We start from the raw sequence: 23,352 nt of genomic DNA on the forward strand, positions 1-23,352 counted from the left end.
TTTGAACCAGTCCTGGACACATAGCAAAGCCGCAGCAGCAGTGACACACCCGCCTGCTGCCCACACCCAGGTTTCCCATGTCCTGTGCAATCTGAGGGAGCCCAGAGCTGTGCCTGGTGCCCCAGCCCACAGCTGGCACAGCCTTCGGGGATTGGGGCCTGGAGCTCTTACGTCTGGCGAGACGCCTCTGCTGCCTTCCCCCGCGGTGAGAGCCTCGTTCTCTGACCCCGAGACCCCTGAAGTGCAGCACAGGCTCCCACTCTGAAGGAAGCACTGGAGGGTCTGGGCCGAGAAGGCCGCTTTTCTCCTCAGTGCTGCTTCCTGATCTGTAAGCTGGGCACTGCCATCCTGACCCGGAGAGACTGAGAGCCCGTGGGGCAGCACAGGCCACCAAGTCTTGTCTCCTGCAGCGTGGCCCGGTGTGGATGTGTGGATGCTTCTGGGGGTGTCAGGGACCCCAGGCCCAGCCGGGTGTGGACGTGTGGATGCTTCTGGGGGGGTCTCATGGACCCTGGGGCCAGCCACAGGTGTGTCCTTCCAGCACTGCATTTCCGGCAGGTCCGAGCCTTGGACAGGGAGGGAAGTTTTCACAAAAGCAAACAAGAGGAAGGGCAAGGCAGAGCCAGGGCTCAGCCACGCGCTCCCGTGCTGAAGCCCAGCTCCTTCCATGGCACCACTGCCTCTGAGCGACCCCAGGAAAACAGCCTGGAAAGCCTATCAAACAGTGATCTTTCCTCTCTAGCAAATGACACAGTGTCACCAAAATTGGTCTTTCGGAGAGACACACAATGGCCGGTGAGTGGCCTGACCCCCAGGCTGGCCATCCAGCTGTCTCCCGGGACCCCTCCTGGACCAGGGCCCCGGGCTGGGGCTCACTTTTCCTGCCCTGTCCCAGGGAAGCTGTCATACCCCAGAAGAGGGTTGCCTCGCGGGGGAAGCAGAGCCCGGAGATCAGGACAGAAGCAACAGGAAAGGGCCCCCACGGAGTGCGGGGTGTGGATGATTTTTTTTGCTGGATGAAACTTAAGAACATGGCTACATTAAAAAAAAAATCCAACGTTCGAGGCAATGTCCACCCTGGAGCTGCCCCCATGATGTCCCGAGGCACGTGAGGGTTGGCATCTCCCGGGACAGGCGCTCAGATAGAAGGGCGGAGACAGAGCCATGCGACCTAGGGCAGAACCAGGGCAGGCCCCACACGGAAGGCTGACCACGAGGTGTAAGGCCACATCCACAGGCCACAGACGAAGACGCAGAAATCACAAACCGGCAGGAGCCGGCAGAGGGGGGCTGGCGGGGTAACGCGTTCACTCTGAGCATCGCCAAGGGCTGCAGGATCCGCTGAAGAGCGATGACTCCTAGAGGCGAATGCCTGGCGCTGCAGAGGGGCCTCTGGAAATCCAGACCCAGAAGCCTGACCCCGGGAGCCTCCTAACTCCTGCCTGAGTCCTTCCAGAAGGACCTGCGGGCTTGTGCCTCGCCCCTCACCCAGGCCATGCAGCGGTGCAGGCAACATGCAGAACTGTACCCAGAGCCGGCACTGCAGCCACTCCGTCCCACCAGCCCAGGCATGCCAGAGAGCGCGTGAGGCCCCAGGTGGCCATGTGCACCCCGACCCCCAAGGGGGAATTAAATTTAGGTCCAAAGAGCGCGTGATGCGGGCCCTTTAGGCCCTGCCAGCAGTGATGCTGTCCCAAGCAGCACATGTCTGCAAGCCAAGGATGAAGGTTGGGAACAGGGGCACCCACGAGTGGCTGAGACCATGCCCAGGGATGGGACTCCAGCCAGGCAGTGCATTCAGGGACCTGGGGCTCTCACGCTTTCGGGGACATTGGCGGGGAGCTGTTGCTTTAGGATTTTGGGGACTCTGAGGTGGAGCAGCCTGTTTAGAGACAGCCCCAGAAGGGCCTTGGAATTCTGAGTGTGTCCGCAGCCCTGGGAACACATTCTGCTCTGGGGAGGAGCCGGGCGGACCCACCTCGCGTCGTTGGCAGCATGTCCGAGAGCCCCTGCCACGCGGTCACCATCTCTGGGTTCTTTTCCAAATCAGCAAAATTCTTCCAGACCCTGATGGCACCATCGTCTGGGGAGGGAGAGAGGAAAGGATGTGAACCGGGCCCCTCGCTGGCCCGGCCTGTGCTCTGTGCGTGGTGGTAAGAGCCCTTCCTGGCAGACATGCTGCAGTGACCCTCGGCGGCCAGCCTGCCTCACTACCCGTGGTTCCAGATCTCTGCGTGCCCACTGACTGGACTCTGTCCTCAGATCCATATCTGGGCGAGCCAGCAGGAGGAGTCGCAGCCCAGGGGATGGGAGACCACAATCCCGTCCCACCCTGGCCACAGAGCTCAACTCTGAGGTTTGGCTGCCCTGGGACCCGGAGCTGCCCTTCCTCCCTCCAGCTCCAGGGCATCGGGTTCCCTGGAGGGAGGCAGGCGGGTGAAGCTTGGTTGGGTGGGTGGGGCTGCGTTTTACCCTCTGGTGAGCCAGCCTGTGCCAGGGAGCAGAATGAAAGGCCAGCTTCACAGAGGACACCCACACCCTCCACCCCATTCCTCTCTGTGCTCCACAGAGAGAGTAGCCTTGACTTGAAGGGACAATGCAGACGTCTGGGCTCTCCGCCTAAGACGTGGGCAGGGACGCACCGCCCTGCTCTTCGGGGCTTAGAATGGAGGAAACGGCCCCCTGCATCCTCCAGCAGACAGGCAGGGAGGTCAGCCTGGGTGTGGGGAAAGCATGCGGGCCTTCTGAGCCTTCCGGGAACCACATCCGCGCCCCCTGGCCTCACCAGCCCCTCCTGCATGACCCTCAGGCGCTCTTCAAGCCCCAGCTGATTGCCCTGGTGGACGACGGCCTCACCTCCACCCACCTGCCTGTCCTGCTCTCTGCTTTCCATCGCATACACCAAACGTTCCTGGTTTTGGAGCTGGACCCCTTCTACTGCTGTCTGGAGCCTGTTCTGCAAAGGACCCTGGCCCTGCTCCAGTGCTCACTCTCTCAGCCAAGGAACTGCCCCCCTCTCCCTCTGGTGTTGGGAGATGCTCACATCTGGTCTCTCCGAAACCGCTGGCTGAGCCTGGCTGGTCCCTTGCCCCCCGGCCCCCGCCCCAACTATGCATCTCCTCCCGGTCACGTCTGACAGCTACAGGGACAAAGACGGGCTTTCGACATCGGTTGATGCTACTTGCTCCTGAGGGGGCAGTGTTCAGAGGAGGGGCTGCACGAGGACACGTCCCCATGGCCACGCCCCTCACCAGGAGCCCGCAACCGCGTTGAGAGGGCTGCGCACTTGTCAGCACAACCAACTCGACACTCTCAGAGGCTCAGGTGTCCAGGGGCTGGGGCCGACAGGGACAGGCTGGGTGGGATCCGGGCAACGGCCTTCACTTCTCTCAGCCGTGCTGGCCTCCCCCGCCTGCCTCCCGCCCAGTGCTCTCTAATCTCCACTGGAAGTGCAGTGGGACTGACAGCAACTTCTCATCAGCAACAGGCAATGGACACGTGTTTTCAAAGCGCTAAAGAAAAATGACTGTCAACGTGGGGTAACTGACATGGAAACAAACGATTGTTCCAAAGTGAAGATGAAACTAAGACATTTCAGACCCCTCCAAAAAACCCCCCGAAAACCAAAACCAGAGTGAGACCCACTACGGCAATGAACCACTGGTCAGCGATCATGACGGTCAACGATGTCCTTTCAGGTGCAGGATGGGACTGGAGGAGGGTGAGTGCCAGCTCCCAGTGGGGACAGCAACTGGCAAATGAGCCAGCGATGCCAGGAGACCCTGGCCGGGGAGGACCTGGCACGTGTTGTGGCTTGGGGCATCCTTCCCTGATTCTCGGGTGTCACGGGGGACCCACCGGGTCTCTCACAAGGGTTTAAGGCCAGAGGCTGTCAGAGGCTTTTCCTGGTGCTGGAAGGGCTAGAGGACTGAGATGAGAAGACAAGTCCCTGGAACCCTCAAGGATGGGGTCATCTTTGCTTTCCTGTCTCTGCTGCTGAAGCCCTTTCCCTCATAAACCTCCCCACTTATGAATGACAGTGGCCCTCACGTGTGAGCAGGGCTTTCTGTAAGACAGATGTACAAACACATCTCAGGATCGCACACCCTCCCCGCCACTCCTCCAGACCCTGGCTTCCAATCCTGGCTGTGCAAACCCCGCTCACCTGTGGCTGTCAGCAGAAGCGAGCAGTCCTGGCCGTTCAGATACTCCATGGCAGTGACCCTCGTGTACCGAGGGTTCCCATTGTGGAAATAATCCAGCTTCTCCCCTTTCTCCCAGTCCCAAAAGCTTAAGGGAAGAAGAGAGGAATAAAAAAGCCATTAGGAAAATGCAAACCCAAATGACAGTGAGATACCTCCTGAAACCCACCGGGCTGCTATCAAAAAACCACACACCACAGCCAGGCACGGCAGCTCACACCTGTCATCCTAGCTACTTGGGAGGCTGAAGCAGGAGGACTGTTGGAGCCTGGGAGTTCAAGACCAGCCTGGACAACAAAGTGAGACCCTGTCTCCAAACAAACAGAGAGAATAATAGTGCTGGCAAGGATGTGGGAAATTGGAGCCACAGGCTGTGTGGGTGGGAAGGGAAGAGGATTTCCTGTGGAAAACAGCCTGGTGGTTCCTCTGAAAATTAAACAGAGCATCACCATATGGTCCAGCAATTCCACTCTGGGCGTATCCCCAAAAAACAGAAAGCAGGAACTTGAACAGATACTTGTACACCAATGTTCACAGCAGTGTTATTCACAATAGACAAAAGGTGGAGGCAACTCAGGTGTCCATGAACAGATGAACGATAAGACAAAGTGTGGTCCATCCACACAGTGGAATATTACTCAGCCATGAAAAGGAAATTCTGACGTGCTGTAGCTTGGAGGAACCTTAAAGACACTGCGTTGAGCTGAATAAGCCAGGCACAAAGGGCCAAATCCCAGGTGACTCCACTGGTATGAGGCTCCTAGCGTGGGCCACTTCAGAGAGACAGAAAGTGAAACACTGGCTCAGGCGGATGCAGGAATGGGGAGCTGGTGTCTGATGGGGACCAAGTTTTGGTTTTGTGTGATGAGAAGGTTCTGGAGACCAATGGGGGTGATGGTTGCATAACAATGTGAATACGCTGAATGCCACCGGCTGTGCACTCAAAACGGTTAAAATGGCAAATTTTAGGCTATGTATGTTTTACCACAATTTTTAAAAAGAGAGGAAAAAGAAATGGAGGTGTGAACCACAGAGATTTTATAAACTCTAAACTCTAAAAGGAACCCCCTCCCACTGCCCTCCCCCATGAAGTGGGTACTCTCTCCATCTCTAAGGGCGATATTTGCTGTGAGTTAAACTCACTTCTCTCCTGGGGCACCTAGCATCTTCTTACTGCTTGTCTATCACATACTTGCTTCTGCGGGCAGGGCAGCAAGCCGGGCCCCCTGTGTACGCCTCTATTACAAGTGTGACTGGGGAGCCCCTGCCACTCCCCTCTGACCTGCAGGCAGGACTCTGGACTGTCCTTCAGCGACAAGGACAGGGCCAGGCCCGGGGCAGGTGTGGGTGGGGCTCGGTCAATGAGGAGAAGGTGAGTAGGGCCTTTTCTCAGAAAACAGTGCTAAGGGCCTCGGGGTGAGTGCCTTGTATCTGCTTTTCAAGGAAAAGGAGTGGTGATCGGGGGAGAACAGGGCATCGCTGGGGCTGTCGGTCAGCCGGAAGGGAGGCCTGACCAGCGCGGTGCATACCAGATGCTGTCCTTGTCGGCTACGGCGATGCACGGCGTGAAGGGGTGGAATTTCACCACAGAGGGGACGCCGGGGTTCCTGTTCAGAAATATTTGGTCATCCAATCTCGTAATGCCTGTCAAAAGAAACACATAAGAGTGGATCCAGGAGCCAGCATCTTTTCCCCCTTATTTATTTATTTATTTTTTTGAGACGGAGTCTCGCTCTGTCGCCCAGGCTGGAGTGCAGTGGCGCAATCTTGGCTCACTGCAAGCTCCGCCTCCCGGGTTCACATCATTCTCCTGCCTCAGCCTCCCGAGTAGCTGGGACTACAGGTGCCCGCCACCATGCCCGGCTAATTTTTTATATTTTTAGTAGAGATGGGGTTTCACCGTGTTAGACAGGATGGTCTTGATCTCCTAACCTTGTGATCCACCCGCCTCGGCCTCCCAAAGTGCTGGGATTACAGGCGTGAGCCACCGCGCCGGGCCCCTTTTTTATTTTTTAAAGACAGTGTCCTGTTCTGTCGCCCTGGCTGGAGTACAGAGTGGTGTGATCATGGCTCACTGCAGCTTCCACCTCCTGCTCAAGTGACCCTCCCGCCTCAACTCTGCACGTAGCTGGGGATATAGGCGCGCACCGCCACACCTGGCTACTTTTTTTTGTTTTTTGTTGAGACAGGGTCTTACTATGTTGCCCAGGGTAGTCTCAAATTCCTGGGCTCCAGCGATCCTCCCGCCTCAGCCTCCTTAAGTGTTGGGATTACGGGCATACACCCAGCCAGTAGCCAGTCGTTTTTTTTTTTTTTTTTTTTTTTGAGATGGAGTCTTGCTGTGTTGCCCAGGCTGGAGTGCAGTGGTGAGATCTTGGCTCACTGCCACCTCTGCCTCCTGGGTTCAAGCGATTCTCCTGCCTCAGCCTCCTGAGTAGCTGGGATTACAGGCATCCACCACCACGCCCAGCTAATTTTTGTATTTTTAGTAGAGATGGGGTTTCACCATGTTGGCCAGGCTGGTCTGACTCCTGACCTCAAGTGATCCATCCACCTTGGCTTCTCAAAGTGCTGGGATTACAGAAGTGAGCCACCATGCCTGGCGAGCCAGTCTTAATTTACAATAAATATTCACAACGTATCTTATCATGGCCGACGTCAATACCTTGGGGACTTGGAGAGGCACAAAGGAAGCAGAAGAAAAGCAGAGACTGAAGGGAGGGGCCTGACCACCTGCTGAGGAGCAGGCACATCTGGGCTCTTGGGGTGACGGCAGCCACTGAGCACCCAGAATGAGGGCCCAGGGGCCTTGGCCACAGGGTTAATGCCTTTGCTCAAAACCCCCAAAGCTCCTGATGCCGAGCTGGACATGTGGAAGCATTCAGCCAATACTTGTCAGCAGTGGTCAGGTTTGTACAAATTTATCTGGGTCAGATTATACGAAGAAAGTGCTAAAGTTTCAGAATAAGCTGGGTAGGGCTCTGATTTGTAACAGACTTAAGGAGGAGACATGGGTGTGGTCGCCAGGATCCACACTACAGCCAAAGTCCGGGGGTCTTTCAGTCTAGAATGGTAACTATGAACTTCCTTGACTGAGGGATCTATTACAGAATCACAGATTTAACAGAAGAGGGGAACGTGGACTTAACCACCAGGCCCCCAAACACGAGCACTAGGAAGTAAGTCCCTTGTGACTCTAAAAGGCTTTTTTCTAGAAGGAACCATAAAAGGAAGCTAAAAATGCAGAGGGCGCAAGATGGATTCCAACACATCCTGGTGACTGAGAGGGCAGCTGGAGATCTGTGGGTGCATAAGCCTCATTGTCTGTTGTGGCACCAAGGACACAAGCTGGGCTGCCTCCTGGCCTTGGCTGCGGTCACCTGCGTGGCCTCCGGGCAACCAGGAGGGTGTCTTGGGGACCCCCAAGCCTTCCTCAGCCAGAGACACAGCTCCAGGTGGTGCAGAGAGACACCGCCTGGCTCTTACTAACTGTGTCCTCACCTGACTGGCTCTTACTAACCGTGTCCTCACCTGACTGGCTCTTACTAACCGTGTCCTCACCTGACTGGCTCTTACTAACCGTGTCCTCACCTGACTGGCTCTTACTAACCGTGTCCTCACCTGAATGGCTCTTACTAACCGTGTCCTCACCTGACTGGCTCTTACTAACCGTGTCCTCACCTGACTGGCTCTTACTAACCGTGTCCTCACCTGAACTTCTGGTCTGGCTCAGAGGACCGTTGCCGGCCTCCAGTCTTCCCTGTGGGGAGTGGTGGGCTTGTGCTCTGGCAGGAAGTGAGATAGCCAAGTATAAAGGGGTCCCCAGAGAAACTCCCACCAGCCTGCACACTGGGACAACGGTGGGAGCCACAGAAGTTGGCGCCCTTTGCAGCAGGAGGAGCCCAGCCTCCCGATCTGGGGTAGAACCCGGGATCCAATCTGCGAGGCGGGAAGTGCACCAGCAGGACTCCGGCTTTGCGGGGAGGCCCTGTTTCCCGTTTTTTCCTTCTCACCCAATAAACCCTGCCCTTCTCACCCTTCAAAGTGTCTGGGAGCCTAATTTTTCATGGTCATGTGACAAAGACCCTGTTTTTAGCTGAACTAAAAAGTCCAACAACAGGAGCCTACCGTCGGGGTGCAAGGTCAAAGCCGTGCGACTTGGGCACTCTGCTGCAGGCTGCTCTGAACTGGGCTTAAGCACAGCCAAGGCCACCCACCTCCAGCAGCTGACAGCCCCTCCGCCTGTGCCTGGCACTGTCCAGGTGGCACCAGGGCCGTGGCGTCTCCGGGCTGAAGCCTCACTGATGCCTGGTGTGTGCTCGGCACCTCGGGTGAGCTACTGTTTCCAACACTGTCAGTCCCCAGCAAACACCCAGAACCACGGAAAGGAAATGAATGCCACGTTATACAAGGAGGGGCTGCACTCACAGAGGCAGGCAGGCCCGAAGGCTTTGGTGCGGCGGCAACACCGTGTTACCCTAGCGGTGCCTCCATTCTCAGCTGCAGGGAGTTTTGGACGGAGTTTGGGCATAATTCTAAGCACTGAAAGACAAAGGGAAACCTCACCCAGCCCGCGCATTTGGTACGTTTGAAAATCAGTGCGTGACAGCCAAGGTCGTGAATGTTGCCCAGGAGAAGGCTGAAGAGCCGGGCAGGGGCCTGCGTGACACAGGGCTTTCCCAACCCTGTCTCCTGGGCGACGCCGACTTCTCTGGTTCTCTTCCATCTACAGGCATCAGTTTCTCCTTTTTCTCAATGCTCACATCTTTCCCAGCACACAGTTGGCTCCTCAAATGAAAATAAACGCCTGCACCGAATCCGAATTCCAAGGACAGAGGACTGGAATGAGGGCGCGGCCTCACTCGTCAGTGACTCCTGGCACTACGCCCGCTGGCACCATGCCTGCTGGCACCATCCCCTGTGTCTTGAGGCCTCATTTGGTGGTGTCTCCAGCGGCTCAGCAGCTCCTCCTTTGTGTGTCTGGACAAACTCTGGTTTACAAATATATTCTTTTTTTTGGTCTAGAAATCTCGGTTTTGGGTCTTGAATGCCGGCTCTGTTTCACACCCTGCTCAATTCTGACCACAGGCTCCAGGCCAGAGCATCACCTTGGCCATCGGGGCCAGCTCATCTTCAGATGTTGAACTGTGTGAGCTAGACTCAGCTCCCAAGCCTGTCTCAGGCAGCAGGCAGCCCCCGTGTGCTGGCCATCCCAGCTAGCAGGCTGGGGTCCTAGAGAATCGCTAACCTCCAGGAAAACAGCCTCCTGTCGCCGCCACCCGGAGACGCTCATCCAGCAGGGTCTGTTCTCTCTGCTGGAGAAAGCCACCCTGGCTGCAAGGTTCAGCGGCAGCTGCCGGGGTGGCACGCACCGGATCGCAACATGTGATGCTTTAAACCTGGTCTGCCGCCAGCTCTTCAGATGCACAGAGGGCTACAAACAACCACAATCAGCTTTCAGCACAACAGCCACCGTCTGCGTTAATGCGAGATGAACCGCAGGCTTTCACAGGGAGAGCTGCGTGGGAATGCGCTTCAGAAACGTTGCTGGTACCAGAAGTCAGCAGTGTTTTCGGTGATCAGCAGAGCAGAGGTGTGAGCCGGGCCTGGGCATGCTCGCTGAGGACGCGCTCACGGTGCCTGTGCTGCCTGCGGGCAGGGCCTGGACAGAGCGGGCAGGGCCCCCGGCTTTGGCAGGAGGGAGGACATCTGTCCTACGGGTCATCAACCTCAACTTCAGAAAGTAACCCATAATAATCTCCAGAATTTTACAGGACAGAGATGCAAGGTCAAAACAATAAACCTGCAGACTGGGGTCAGAGTCCTTGACTTTTGATGGCGCTGATTTGGTTGGGGGCAGCTTGAGGTCCCCCAGCCAGAGCTGGCTCAGTGGTGGGAGCCTGTGGCCGCGAGGGCAGGGGGAGGAGTGCGGAGACACCACTGCTGCTCCGTGCCCTCAGTGGGGCTGTAGGGCTGGGCCTGGGCCCCTGTACTCTCCTGGATCCTGGGGAGAGGTCAGGGTCCCTGGGATGGGGCTGCCTGACACCCTCATTGCTGTGTTGACTCTCAGGGCCTCCCTGCTCCCCACACAGTCTCTGTGACCGGGGCCGCCTGCAGCCCGGATCCCTTCCGTGAGGAGCTCCCTCCGCTGTCTGCGGCAGCACGCACCGCCCCCGCCTGGGCTGCTCCCTGCCCCTCCACCCCGGGTGCAGCTGGGAGAGCAAACAACGAGGTAGGTGAAGGGGGCGATTTGGCGTCTGGTGGCAAATCTGGGAGAAGGTTTAGGAAAATCATGACTGAGGTGTGGGGTGACAGAGCTGGCCACCATTTCAGGGACAAGGTGGAGGCCAGCTGAGGAAAGCAGGGCCTGGCATTTTCACTTCCTGTTTCCAGGGAAGGATGCGCCATCTGTGGGGCCTGGCGCAACGACACCTGTCCGGGTGGGGAGATGTGGGCTCTCAGAGGCCTTCCCTTCCGGAAATGTCAACATGCAAAGTTCCGCTTCCATGAGTTCCACCTGTGCTGATAATCCCGAGGGCTGAGGGCTGCCCTTGCAGGGGAAGAGGCAGGGTCCTGGGAGAGCCCTCTTCCCAGGCGGTGGCTGGGCTCCTGCCCGGCCCCTCCCCTCCCCACTCTGGGCTGCAGAACCTTGAGGAGCAGCAGCTTCATCTCCACCAGGCTTGATGTGCTTATCTGCGAGGGAGGCGGGGTGGGGGGCGGGCCTGTCGTGGGACAGTGGATGGCTGGAGAAGGTTGTGCGTGGGCCGCGGGGGGCCTGCTCACAGGGGACCCTCGCCCCAGGCCCCACCCCCGGAATGAGCCCCTGACTGGCTGTGCGGGTGCCCTTACCCTTCTGAATGACTTGCTGGGCCTGCCTCCTGACGCGGCTGTTTCTCAGGAACCGCCACTCCCGCTCCTTGCGGATCTGACTCTCCAGGTCGTGCTCTTCCGGGATCTTCAACAACAGAAAACACTCAGTTAAGCCCAGCGATGAAACAGGGTTGTCTCTTGGTATCAATGGGGTATGGGTTCCAGGACCCCTCGGATAGCAAAACCTGCGCGGCTCAGTCCCCAATACGAAAGGGTGTGGCATCTGCGTACAAGCAGAACACGTCCTCCGGCACACCTCAAACCCTCGCTAGCTTGCCCACCACACCCGATACAGTGTCAACGCTGTGTAAATAGCTGCTATGCCGTATTTTTAAAATTTGGATTGTTTCTTGTTGTATCGTTATTTTAAATTTATTTTTGTTATTTACATTTGTTTTTTTATCCAAAATTGGTTGAATCTGCGGATGCAGCACCTGTGGACACGGAGGGTTAGCTGGAGTTATTTTCAGATAAAGCACCTCTTTCTCAAAGGCTGAAGGCTTTGGGCTTCTCGTCTGGCCAGTGCACCAGAGGCACCGGGCTGTTGGTGGGTCCTGTGTCTGCTACAAAACACATCGCTGGTCCCCTCCCCGGAGCTGGGAAAGGCACTCTCCACGCCTGTGTTCGCTAGTGTGGGGGCTCTGAGACCATTGAGTGAGTGGCCTGTGAGGCTGACAGGTGTATGATGGGGAGCAGGGCCTTGGGAAACGCCTCCCCAGGGAATGGGGGGCGCTGAGGTCAGCACTGAGCAGCAGGGCAGGGGGGCACCGAATGCCGCTTCAAACACTGAAAACACAATCAGGAGGCAGGTGCGCTTGAGGAGACACTGCCTTTATTCTTTCTCTAATGCCAAAGGGAACCAGGCAGCTGGCTGGAAGATGAGGGAGCTTACGAGACACAAGGAAGACAGCCTCATGAGAGGCCAGGCTGGGCCCCGAGAGGGTGTGGGACCTTCCTGGGCAGCAGAGGGGGTGCCGCTGGGCTCCTGATGGTGGAAGAGCTAGGAGGGTGCTGAGCTGCAAGCCTGGCTGGGGTTAAACTAACTCGTGAGAACTTCAGTGCCTTCCCTAATGAGACAGCTTCAGAAAGACCAAGTTTATTTTCACTTGAAATATGCAGACGCTAGACATGCTGCTGCCCTCTCTTCCCTGAGCAAAGGTCTTCGTTCACTTCAGGGCCTTTGTGTGCATGCGTGTGTGTGCGTGTGTGTGCATGTGTGCGAGTGCGTGCATGTGTCTGTGTGTGTGCACGCACATGTGGGTTGGGGTGTGCACGTTCAGCGTCTAGGAGAGGTCCACACTTGGCAAATACTAACTAGGATTTAATCGACTTTCCGCGGGAGGATGGCCACTTGTCTGTGTTACGCAGGTGCATTTCCTTAAGCATACATGCCGTCCGGTCAATCTGGGTCTGTTCCTTGCTAAGAAACTAAGACTTGTGAAGACCCAAAATATAAAATAAATGAAATAAACAAGGTAAGAACCCTAATTCCTTTTGGCTAAAAGCAACTCTGTCTCGACAAAGGAAAAAGAGAGCCTGCATTAGTTATTAAAAAGTCGCTTTCTCTGATAGAAGAAATGGGAATAAAGACTATGGCGCATGGCCGTGTTTGCATCCTTGCACGTAAATGTGGCGGAGAAAGAAAACGGTTTCTCCCTGCGGAGTTTAGGCGGTCGTTGTAGGTGGTTATTATGTGCAAATGCTTACAGAGCATTCTTTGTGTCTCTTCCTCGAATGCTTTGTGTCAGCTCTGATTACAAAACAGAAACAGGCAAGCCCCAAACCTCACATCTGACCCCGTGCTCACGGGTGGCTGTGGCTCAGTTCCTAGCATTTGATTGCTCTGCTTCCTTCTTTTTCTTCTTAAAAGTCACAAAACCACACTCGACAAAACAGCAACAACACAGCAAAAAAGACATCCAAACCCGGAAACAGTAACCACAAAAGGTGTCAAATGGCTCCCTCCGCACATTTTCTGATTTAGAAATAACCCCGCAACGGCAAATGGGATAGACTGTGGATTCTTAGCAACCGGTTTCACTTGACGACAATCCTGAGCTTATTAGAAAAGAAATGACAAATGATCAATAACATAGAACAGTAATAAGAAAAAACCCGCGGTGGAAAGACTCAAAGCTGTGCAGGAACAGAGACATTGCACTTTAATGAGACTTGGGCTTCTCTGGGAATAAATTAGAGGAAGAGTCTAAAAGGCACTTTCGAGCGGGAAGGGAGAGGAACTGATGGGAATTCCAGCTCCTTGGCCCGGCACTCTATGGTCCTGGGCCTGAGCTCAGGCAAAGAATCCAGACGTGGGGGGTAGAAATGGGGCGGCTTCAGAGCCTCAGCTCCAAAGACAACAAAGACGACTGCAAGGTTGAGAGGGGGCCCTTGCCAGAACAGGGAGGGGCACTGGACGCCCGGAGACAGGAGCTGAGGGGTTTCAGGGGGCCCCGCACTTGTCCTGTTGCCACGGGACTGCAAGGGCCCTCTCCTGGCCCAGGGGCTTCTGCCTGTAGGGGTAGGGGCTGCCACTTCCCTCATCTGAGCTCTAGGAGAGAGCCCACAGCCTTCCTTTACAGCCCTTGCTGGGCTGGGAAGAGACTTTCCGAACGGGACGCGGTTCTGGAACCACCCCAAGTGTCTGTGTCAGGACAACCAGCTATGACCACGAAGGTCACAGGACAAGCATGGGCAGAAGTGGAGGTGAGGCGTGAGGCAGGAGGGAGAGCGGTGGAAGGAGAGGCCAGGGGAAGGCAGAGATGCCGTGGAAGATGCGGGCACCCACCCTGGGAAACCAGGATGTGACCGCCGCTCGGCACGGAGGCAGCAAATGACACCGCAGCTCTTCATCATCGGCTCTGTCGCCTCCTCTCCGCCTGTTTCTCTTCAGGCTGAATAAAGGCTTTTCAGTAAACAAGGGCCCAGGCCCAGTGCAGGCTGAGCCTCCCTGTAAACAGAGCTCCTGGAGGCTGTGGGTGCCGCTGATCCTGTTACATGATGAGGATCTTGACACTCCTGTACCTCTTGGCTTCCACTCAGACAGAAACCAATTACGATTCTGAAGCCTCCCACAGAGGCGTCAGCTGAAAGCCAATGAAACACAACTCCTTTCCTGTTGCAAAGAAAAACCTGGGGCTCAGGAATAAAGGGAGATTAGAGGGTCCCCAGAAGACTTACGGGAAAGCAGCAGTTTGGGGCAGTTTCGGGATAAATTCTTATCCGGGGCATCTGGGAGCCTTAGAGCTGAGTCTTATCTTCAATCCCTCTGAATTTAGAAAGGTTCAGGTGCAGGGGATAAAGTTCAAAGCAGGTGCCCGACTGTCACGATGGAGAAAGACGTGGGTGAAGGCAAGAGGGGAGAGGCACCCACGGGAAAAGATCGCTAACACATTAAACGCTCACACTGCCAGCTCCCTCCCTCTCCACCCGCTTAGCTTCTGATGACCTGAAGTGAGGGCAAATTTGCCTCTGCGATGTGCTTTTCCCCTTGACGCTTTTTATTATTTTCCCCACGGTTTGGCAACAAACTATCCCCTCCCCACTGAACAATAAAGTCCCCTCCGTGGACAGAGGCAGCAGAGGAGGAGGCGGAAGAGGCAGTGGTGTGCGTCGTGAGTCCACAGGCAACAGAGCTGATTTGATTCTGCCAGTGTCTCGTGTGCATTACATCCAAGGACACAGCCTTTGTGTTACCACAAATCGCCAAGCTATGGAGCGGGGAGAAGCTCTGAATGAAGCTCGGAGCTTTCTATGCGCGTTCGCTCCTCAACACGGCATTTACGTCATCTTTCATGTGACTTCAGCCCAAGAGGGAAAAGAGTTTCTTCTCCCCGCAATGTGAGGTTGATGAAGACGTAACTTACGTACAGTGAATTTCGCCCTCTTTAGGTACAGGCGGAGTTTTGATAAATGTGGAAGATATAGAACAGTTCCACACAGTTTTGCCTTCCCTGGAATGTTGTATACATGGATCATACAGGATACAGTCTTTTGAGCAGCTTCTTCCATTTAGCATGATACACTTGAGATGCATCTGTGCCACTGCGTTTATCAATAGTTTATTTAAATATTGTTCTGATGAGTCTTTCATTGTATGGTTGTATCAGCTTCTCTCTTTACGAGGTGAAGGAAACTTGGGTTGTTTCCAGTTTTTGGTGACTATGAATACAGTCACTATAAACATTCACATACAGGTTTCTGAATGAACATGGTTTCACTTCTCTTGGTGAATATCCAGGGGTAGAATGGTTAGGTTGCATGGCAGGCATACGTTTAACTTTGTAAGAAACTGACAACCTTTTCCAAGGTGTCTGTAGCATCTTGTAGTTGCAGCAGCCAAGAATGAGGGTTTCAGATGCTCCGTGTCCTTTGCCAACACTTGGTAGATTTTAAGATTCGAGACATTCTAACAGGTGTGTAGTGGGATCTCACTGCAGGGGTCTGTACTTTCCCGTGATTAAGATCCTTAACAATGAGCATCATTCCATGTCCTTATTTGCAACCTGTACATCTTCTTTGGTGGGGTGTCTGTAAAATCTTTCGCCACTGTTTTTTAATTGGGCTGCTTACTTCCTTATCATGGAATTTTGAGGGTTATGTATAACAGCCACAAGATCTTAATCTTACGTGTTTTATAATTTTCGTTCTGTCTGTGACTTGTCTTTTCATTTTCTTAACTGTCTTTAAAAAGCAGTTTTTAATTTTGATGAAGCCCAACTTATCGTTTTTTTCTTTTTTGACTTGTACTTTTTGCATCTTATTAAAGAAGCCATTGCCTAACCTACAAGGTCAGAAATATTTTTTTTTCTGTTTCCTTCTAGAAGTTTTATAGTTTTAGGTTTCACACTTAGGGCTATGATTCACTCTGAGTTAACTGTTGTATAAGGTGTGAAGTACGGATCGAGGTTCTTCTTTTTATTTTTTTTGACAACTGGTTGTTAATTGCTCCAGTACCAATGGTTGAAAAGAGTATCCTTTCTCCATTGAATTGAATTGTTTTTGCACCTTTGTTGAAAATCAATTGAACATATTTGTGTAGACCAATTTCTGGGCTCTCTATTCCGTTCCATTGATCTACGCACCTAACCTTTCATCAATCCCACACCATCTTGATTACTTTTTTTATAGCAAGTCTTGAAATAAGATAGTGAGGCTTCTAACTTTGTTCTTCTAGTTCAAAATTGTTCTGGTTATTTTAGTTTGCTTTTCCCCACAAATTTTAGAATAAACTTCTCTATTTTTACCAAAAAAATCCTATTGGGGTTTTGATTGGGGTTGCATTGATCTATGTATCAATTTAGGGAGAACTGAAATCTTAATACTATTGAGTCTTCTAAACCAGAAGCATGGTCTCCATTTACTTAGACCTTTTGATTTCTTTCATCAGTGTTTTATATTTTTCAGAATACATATCTTTCACATATTTTGAAAAAAGATTTATACTTAAGTATTTCATGTATTTTGGTGCTATTTTGAATGGTACTGATGTTAAATTTCAATGTCCAATTGCTCATATGGAAATACAACTGATTTTTGTATAACGCCTTTTTTTTTTTTTTTTTTTTTTGAGACAGGGTCTTACTGCCCAGGCTGGTCTTGAACTCTTGGACTCAAGCGATCTTCCTTGCCTTGGCCTCCTAAAGTGCTGGATTACAGGCATGAGCCACTGTGCCTGGATGGAGCTTGTTGATACGATGCTGAGGACTTGGGAATCTGTGTTTTTTATTCTTGTGATATCTTTGGTTTTGATATCAGAAAAATGCTGCCTTCACATACTGAGTTGGGAAGTGTTCACTCCTTTTAATTTTCTGTGACAGGTTGTGCAGAAGTGGTATTATTTCCTCCTTAAAGGTTTGGTACAGTTGCCAGCGAAACTATCTGGGTCAGAAGTTTTCTGTCTTAAGTTTTTAGTTAAAAACTCATTTTCTTGGCTAGATGCAGTGGCTCACGTCCATAATCCCAGCACTTTGGGAGGCTGAGGTGGCTGCTTGAGCCCAGAAGTTTGGGACCAGTCTGAGCAACATAGCGAGTCCCCATCTCTGTAAACAATTTCAAAATTCGCTGTGTCCGGTGGTGCATGCCTGTAGTCCCAGCTCCTGGGGAGGAAGAGGTGGGAGGGTCTCTCGAGTCCAGGAGATCGAGGTTGCAAAGAGCAATGATCACACCGCTGAACCCCAGCCTGGGCAACAGAATGAGACCCCATCTCAAACAAAACAAAGCAAGAAAACTTCATTAATAGACAGGAACTATTCAGGTTATCTCTTTGCTATCAAATGACGCTGGGTAGTAATCTCTTCCAAGGAATTTGTCTATCTCACCTAAATTGTAGAGTTTATAGGCATAAAGCAGTGACGGAAGGTATATTTCTGGGCTCTCAATTCAAATCCATTGACCTATATGTCTGCTCTTAAGCCAATGCCATGGTGTCTTCGTTAGTGCAGCTATGTAGTAAGTTTTGAAATCAGGAAGCATGAGTTGTTCAGTATGTTTGTCTTTTACATTTTTCTTTTGTTATTCTGGGTCCCTTATATTGCCATACAAAGTTTAGTATCAGCTTGTCAATTTTTGCAAAAAAGGCTGCCAGGGATGGTGCTGAATCTGTAGAGCTATTTGGGGAGTTCTGCCAACTTAATGTTAGTCTTCTGACCTATGAATGTGTGATTTCTTTCCCTTTATTTAAGTCTTCTTTAGTATCATTCAATAATGTTTCAGTACAAGTCTTACATTTCTTTTACTAGGTTTATCCCTAAGCATTTTATTATTTTTGCTATGATTATAAATGAAAGTGTTTTCTTGATTGCATTTTTAGGGTTTTCCTTACTAGTGTAGGGGATTCTGATACAAATGGTTACTGGATATTGAGCTTGTGGGTACAATACTGCTGCATTGGTTTTTAAGTTCTGATACTCTATTAAAATGGATTTTGAATGACTTTCAATATTCAGGATCATGTCATCTGTGAACAGAGATGGCTTTATTCTTCTTTCCAATATGATATGTTTTATTTCTTTTGCTCGCCTAACTTCCCTGGTTATAATTTCCAGTTCAGTGTTGAAGACAAGTGGCAAGAGAGGATATGTCTGTCTTGTTACCGTCTTTTGGGAAAGATATTTTTGTGTGTACAGAATTCTAGGTTGACAGTTTCTTTCAGCACTTTAAAGATATTACTGGACTATCTCTGTCTTACACAGTTTCTAATGAGAAGTCTGTGGTGATTCTTGTCCTTGTTCCCCTGTAAGTAATGTGTCCTTTTGCTCCAGAGGTCTTCAAGGTTTTCTCTTTATCTTTGGTTTGTGGTGGCTTAGATATGTGTCCAGCTGTGTGTATATATGTGTGTGTGCACGTGCATGTGTGTGTCTGTATATACCATGATTTGGGATCTTTGCTGGATCTGTGGTTAGATGTTGGACTGCTTCGTACTGTCCTGAAGCTCTCAGATGATCTGCAATCCTGTTTGTTTTTTTCCCACTCTTTGTAGTCTTTGTGCTTCATTTTGGGTACTTTCTATAGACCTGTCTTTAAATTCACTGATTTTTTTCCTTGGCTATTTGAGGTCACAGATAAGCCTCTCGGGGGCATTCACTTGACTCTTTCTTAGTCTCCAACTCTGCTGAAATCCCTCATCTGTTGATGTTTGTTGTCTACCTTTGCCATCAATGCCTTTAGGTCATATTAATCTTGGTTATTTCCACTCCATCTCTGATAGTTCCAACATCTGGGTTGCCCTTGAGTCTTTCTCTGCTTTGTCTCTTGATGGCAGGCGTGTTTGTCTTATATTTTTGGGGGCATCTCATACTTTTCCTTTGTTCTTTTTAGTAGACATGAGGTCTTGCTGCGTTGCCCAGGCTGGTCTTGAACTCCTGGGCTCAAGTGATCCTCTTGTCTTGGCCTTCCAAAGTGCTGGGATAACAGGTGTGAGCCACCCTGCCCAGCCTCTCCTAATTTCTGAATGAATTCCAGACTTCATGTGTAGAAGAGCAGAGACTAAGGTGTATATATATATATGCATGCCTGGAAATGGGTGTGCCTCTATTACTAGACTGTTAAAGAGTTCAGTCAATCTAGCGAGGCACTGAAATGGGCTTGGGTTTTACTGTTGCCATGGTGACACTCAGCATGTGGCCAGCTTCGGATTCCTCTCACACTACCTCATGCTTCAAGCAGGGCCTGGGTTTCGGGAGGGTTTTTGCCAGGGTTCCCACCCCACCCTCCCTTGGTTTTTGGCTTTCCTCGTGTGTCTGCACCTTGGGGGGCTTCTCTCTCTATGCTCTTGTGCCCCTGCTACAGCTCGACTGCTCTGCCTGCTGCCTGGAGCCTGCTGGCCTGTTGGAAGGGGTCCGAAGGGCTCTCTGTTGCTCTAGCCCAGACTCTGACTGAGGCAGGGCCTGTGTCTCTGGGTCTCAGGGTGGAACCTTCTCAGTGACTCTGTCCTGCTCCCTGCAGTGTGCCACACATGGCAGGTCCTCGCCCTGCTGGAGATGGAAGGTTTTCTTTTGCAGTTCTTCTGTGGCAGTGGGTCTTTGCCTGTGCTCTGGGGGCGACAGGGTTTGCTGCCTTTCATCAGGAGCTACAGGTTATGTTCTGTGGGGAGCAGCACAGGAGAGCCTGCTGTGGGCCCACACCTCTGAGGGGCTCTTCTCGTGTCCCACCTCAATCTTCTGGGTGAGGGCCCAGTGGACGTCCATGGCCTGTGCAGCCTGTGGCTCCCGAAGGTTTGAGATTCTCCATGGGTCCAGGCTTAGCCTTGCGCAAACCACTGCCAATTTCAGGTGAGCATTTCTCCCCGCTGGCCCCTTCTGCTCTGCTGCAGGGAACTGGTGCTCATGGCCCGGCTCTCCTTGGAGGCACCTCTTCCCTTCCCTGCTGGGCACCTCACTTCCCCTGCCACCTCAGCTCTCTGATGGGTTCAGGAAAAGTCAGAATTTTATAGTTTTTCTGCCCTTTTCTTATTTCCAAGGTGGGAGTGGTGCTCTTTCCAGCTGTCTGCAGGCGGAGGTGGAACCAGGCTGCGGCTTTTACCAGAGCAATATTTCCCACACGCTTGAGGCCGAAGGCGCTGCCCACAGGACCCTCTGCACGTGCAGCCAAGCAAAACCAGGATGAAACTCTCTAAGAACGCACGGTTAGAATAACCACGTATTTAATTTAAACAACACTGAATAATCACAGTGTTCTCTAAAACAAGCCTGTCTGACTTGGCTGATAAACCTGACCCCTGACTGTTTAACACTCAGCAGTAATTTACCAGACGGGCGCTGGCACTACAGCCAAGCGTGGAGAAAGGTGAGCAGAATGGCACTGCACGGTCCCTGCCCCAGCTGTGGGAGGAAGCTGTCCTGCTGCCTCAGAGACTGGGAGCACCAGAGTCCAGCTGGTGGTGGTTGAGTGGAAACAAAGTCAGAGAAGCTTCGTCTCCCACTTCCACCCACCAAGTGTGTTCTTCACGCAGCTTCCATCCAAAACCAACGACTTATTCTATTCTGGTCTTCCTGGAGGGGAATCGACCTATCCATTTGCTTTCCTTCTGAACTTTCCAGGAAAGAACAGGAAGCACCCATTTTAGAAGCTGCAGCTGGGGTGGAGCCAGCTGTCCTCCTGAGGCGGGTGAAGCCCACAGCAGACTGAAGTGGATAAGCTGAGGATGAGCTGAGGATGAGCTGAGGATGAGCTGGGGATGAGCTGGGATGAGCTGAGGGTGAGCTAAGGGTGAGCTGAGGGTGAGCTGAGGGTGAGCTGAGGGTGAGCTGAGCTGGGGATGAGCTGAGGATGAGCTGGGGATGATCTGGAGATGATCTGGGGATGATCTGGGGATAAGGTGAGGATGAGCTGGGGATGATCTGGGGATGAGCTAAGGATGAGCTAAGGATGAGCTGAGCCGAGGATGAGCGGAGCTGAGGATGAGCTGGGGATGAACTGGGGATGAGCTGGGGATGAACTGGGGATGAGCTGAGCTGAAGATGAGCTGAGGATGAGCTGAGGATGAGCTGGGGATGAGCTGAGGATGAGCTGAGCTGAGCTGGGGATGAGCTGAGGATGGGCTGGGGATGAGCTGGGCTGGGGATGAGCTGAGCTGGGGATGAGCTGGGCTAGGGATGAGCCGAGCTGGGGATGAGCTGGGGATAAGCTGAGCTGAGGATTAGCTGGGGATGAGCTGGGGATGAGCTGAGCTGGGGATGAGCTGGGGATGAGCTGGGGATGAGCTGAGAATGAGCTGGGGATGAGCTGAGGATGAGCTGAGCTGAGCTGGGGATGAGCTGGGGATGATCTGGGGATGAGCTGGGGATGATCTGGAGATGATCTGGGGATGATCTGGGGATAAGGTGAGGATGAGCTGCGGATGATCTGGGGATGAGCTAAGGATGAGCTGAGCTAAGGATGAGCTGAGCCGAGGATGAGCGGAGCTGAGGATGAGCTGGGGATGAACTGGGGATGAGCTGGGGATGAACTGGGGATGAGCTGAGCTGAAGATGAGCTGAGGATGAGCTGGGGATGAGCTGGGGATGAGCTGAGGATGGGCTGGGGATGAGCTGGGCTGGGGATGAGCTGGGCTGGGGATGAGCTGAGCTGGGGATGAGCTGGGGATAAGCTGAGCTGAGGATTAGCTGGGGATGAGCTGGGGATGAGCTGAGCTGGGAATGAGCTGAGCTGGGGATGAGCTCGGGATGAGCTCAGGATGAGCTGAGCTGGGGATGAGTTGAGCTGAGGATGAGCTGGGGATGATCTGAGGATGAGCTGGGGATGAGCTGGGAAAGAGCTGGGGATGATCTGAGGATGATCTGAGGATGAGCTGGGGATGAGCTGGGAAAGAGCTGGGGATGATCTGAGGATGATCTGAGGATGAGCTGAGGATGAGCTGGGGATGATCTGAGATGAGCTGGGGATGATCTGAGGATGAGCTGGGGATGATCTGGGGATGAGCTGGGGATGAGCTGGGGATGATCTGGGGATGAGCTGGGGATGAGCTGGGGATGATCTGGGGATGAGCTGGGGATGAGCTGGGGATGAGGATGAGCTGAACTGAACTGAGGATGAGCTGAGGATGAGCCGAGGATGAGCCGAGGATGAACTGAGCTGAGGGTGGCACGAGGGGACTTCTCAGGCTCTGCCTGCTGCAGGTTTATATAAAGAATGTCACACAGAGTGTCATTCTCGGAGGAGAAAAACAAAACAAAACAGAAAAAGTCATTTTTGTGGGAGAATCTATGACAGGATGCTCAATGTTCATTGCATAGTGAGAAAAGCGGGACCGGAAGCCGTGCAGGCAGGGCAACCCCAGTGCTGGGAGGGACCCTGCGTGGGGACTATGGCCATCTCAAGTCGCTTCTTCACTGCCTGAGTTTCTAATGGTGCGCTGAAACCCAGCTGCACAGCCGCAGATCCGATGACGGGCGGCGCAGCTTCCGCATCCACCTTAGAGAAGCAGATGCTCTCAGGGCAAAACAAGATTCCCATGCTCTGTGGAGCCGCCAAACGGAAATCCCCACTGTAGCTTTAAGGGCTGTGTGAAATAAACTGGGCTCTGCGTGTGATGCCTCGTGACTCTTAAAGCTTTTTATAATTAAAAATGGTATTTTAGTCTGTTTCAAATTGCAAAACTAATAACTGTTCTTTCTAAAAAATTCAAATCATCCAGAAGTAAATGACAAAAAAAAAGAACAGTCCCCTTGCCTGGCTCCACCTCCACCTTCTAGAAGTCACTGTGTGGCCAGCCTGCTGTGTAACTGGCCAAGCCTCCTCCCGTGCTTGTTCCAGTCTACAGAAGCACAGAGCTCGTGCAAGCATTTTGTACAATTTGATTATTTTACCTTTTGGATCAAGGACATCCAACCAAGTCCTCATAGAAAGATACAACTTAAAGAATTTTAATGGTTGTATAGTATTCTATCCCATGGATCCATCATTTTAAATTAACTCTCCTACTAAGTGATTCTTTTCAACTTTTTCCCATTACAAATCATGTTATCATGAACATCTCTGGGCAGAACCCTTTCATGGACATGTATATTAGTGGTTTTTAAGAATATATGCCTCCTAGCAGGATTGCTGGCTTTGCAGGTATACCCGTTTCTAATCCTGACAGTTACTGCTTAATTGCCCTAAGCAAAGGGAGTACTGGACCCACCCACCAACAGTGTCTGAGAGTTCACACGCCCCTACAGCCTTGTAGGGAAATCTTCCAACTGAGAAAAGAAAAAAGTCATATGACTTTTGTAATCAGAACACAATTCAATACATCTTTTTCTTTCTTAAGCACACGACAGACCATTTTTAATATTCT

At 52.3% G+C, this 23,352-nt stretch overlaps 1 protein-coding gene across 6 annotated transcripts in view; it reads right to left on the reverse strand.

The window, feature by feature from the left end:
- RPTOR (regulatory associated protein of MTOR complex 1) overlaps positions 1-23,352 on the reverse strand; it is a 422,339-nt gene that overhangs the window by 15,421 nt on the left and 383,566 nt on the right. For all 6 annotated transcript variants that reach the window (XM_055389503.2, XM_063705761.1, XM_055389504.2 and 3 more), the window contains 4 exons: positions 11,052-11,157; positions 5,732-5,846; positions 4,166-4,290; positions 1,979-2,083 (listed from right to left, as the gene is read on the reverse strand). In XM_055389503.2, coding sequence (XP_055245478.1) covers positions 1,979-2,083; positions 4,166-4,290; positions 5,732-5,846; positions 11,052-11,157 — 451 coding nt within the window. The remainder of the gene's footprint in view (positions 1-1,978; positions 2,084-4,165; positions 4,291-5,731; positions 5,847-11,051; positions 11,158-23,352) is intronic.

This window comes from Gorilla gorilla, chromosome 4 (assembly GCF_029281585.2).
Source record: "Gorilla gorilla gorilla isolate KB3781 chromosome 4, NHGRI_mGorGor1-v2.1_pri, whole genome shotgun sequence".
In the NCBI taxonomy this organism is placed as follows: domain Eukaryota; kingdom Metazoa; phylum Chordata; class Mammalia; order Primates; family Hominidae; genus Gorilla; species Gorilla gorilla.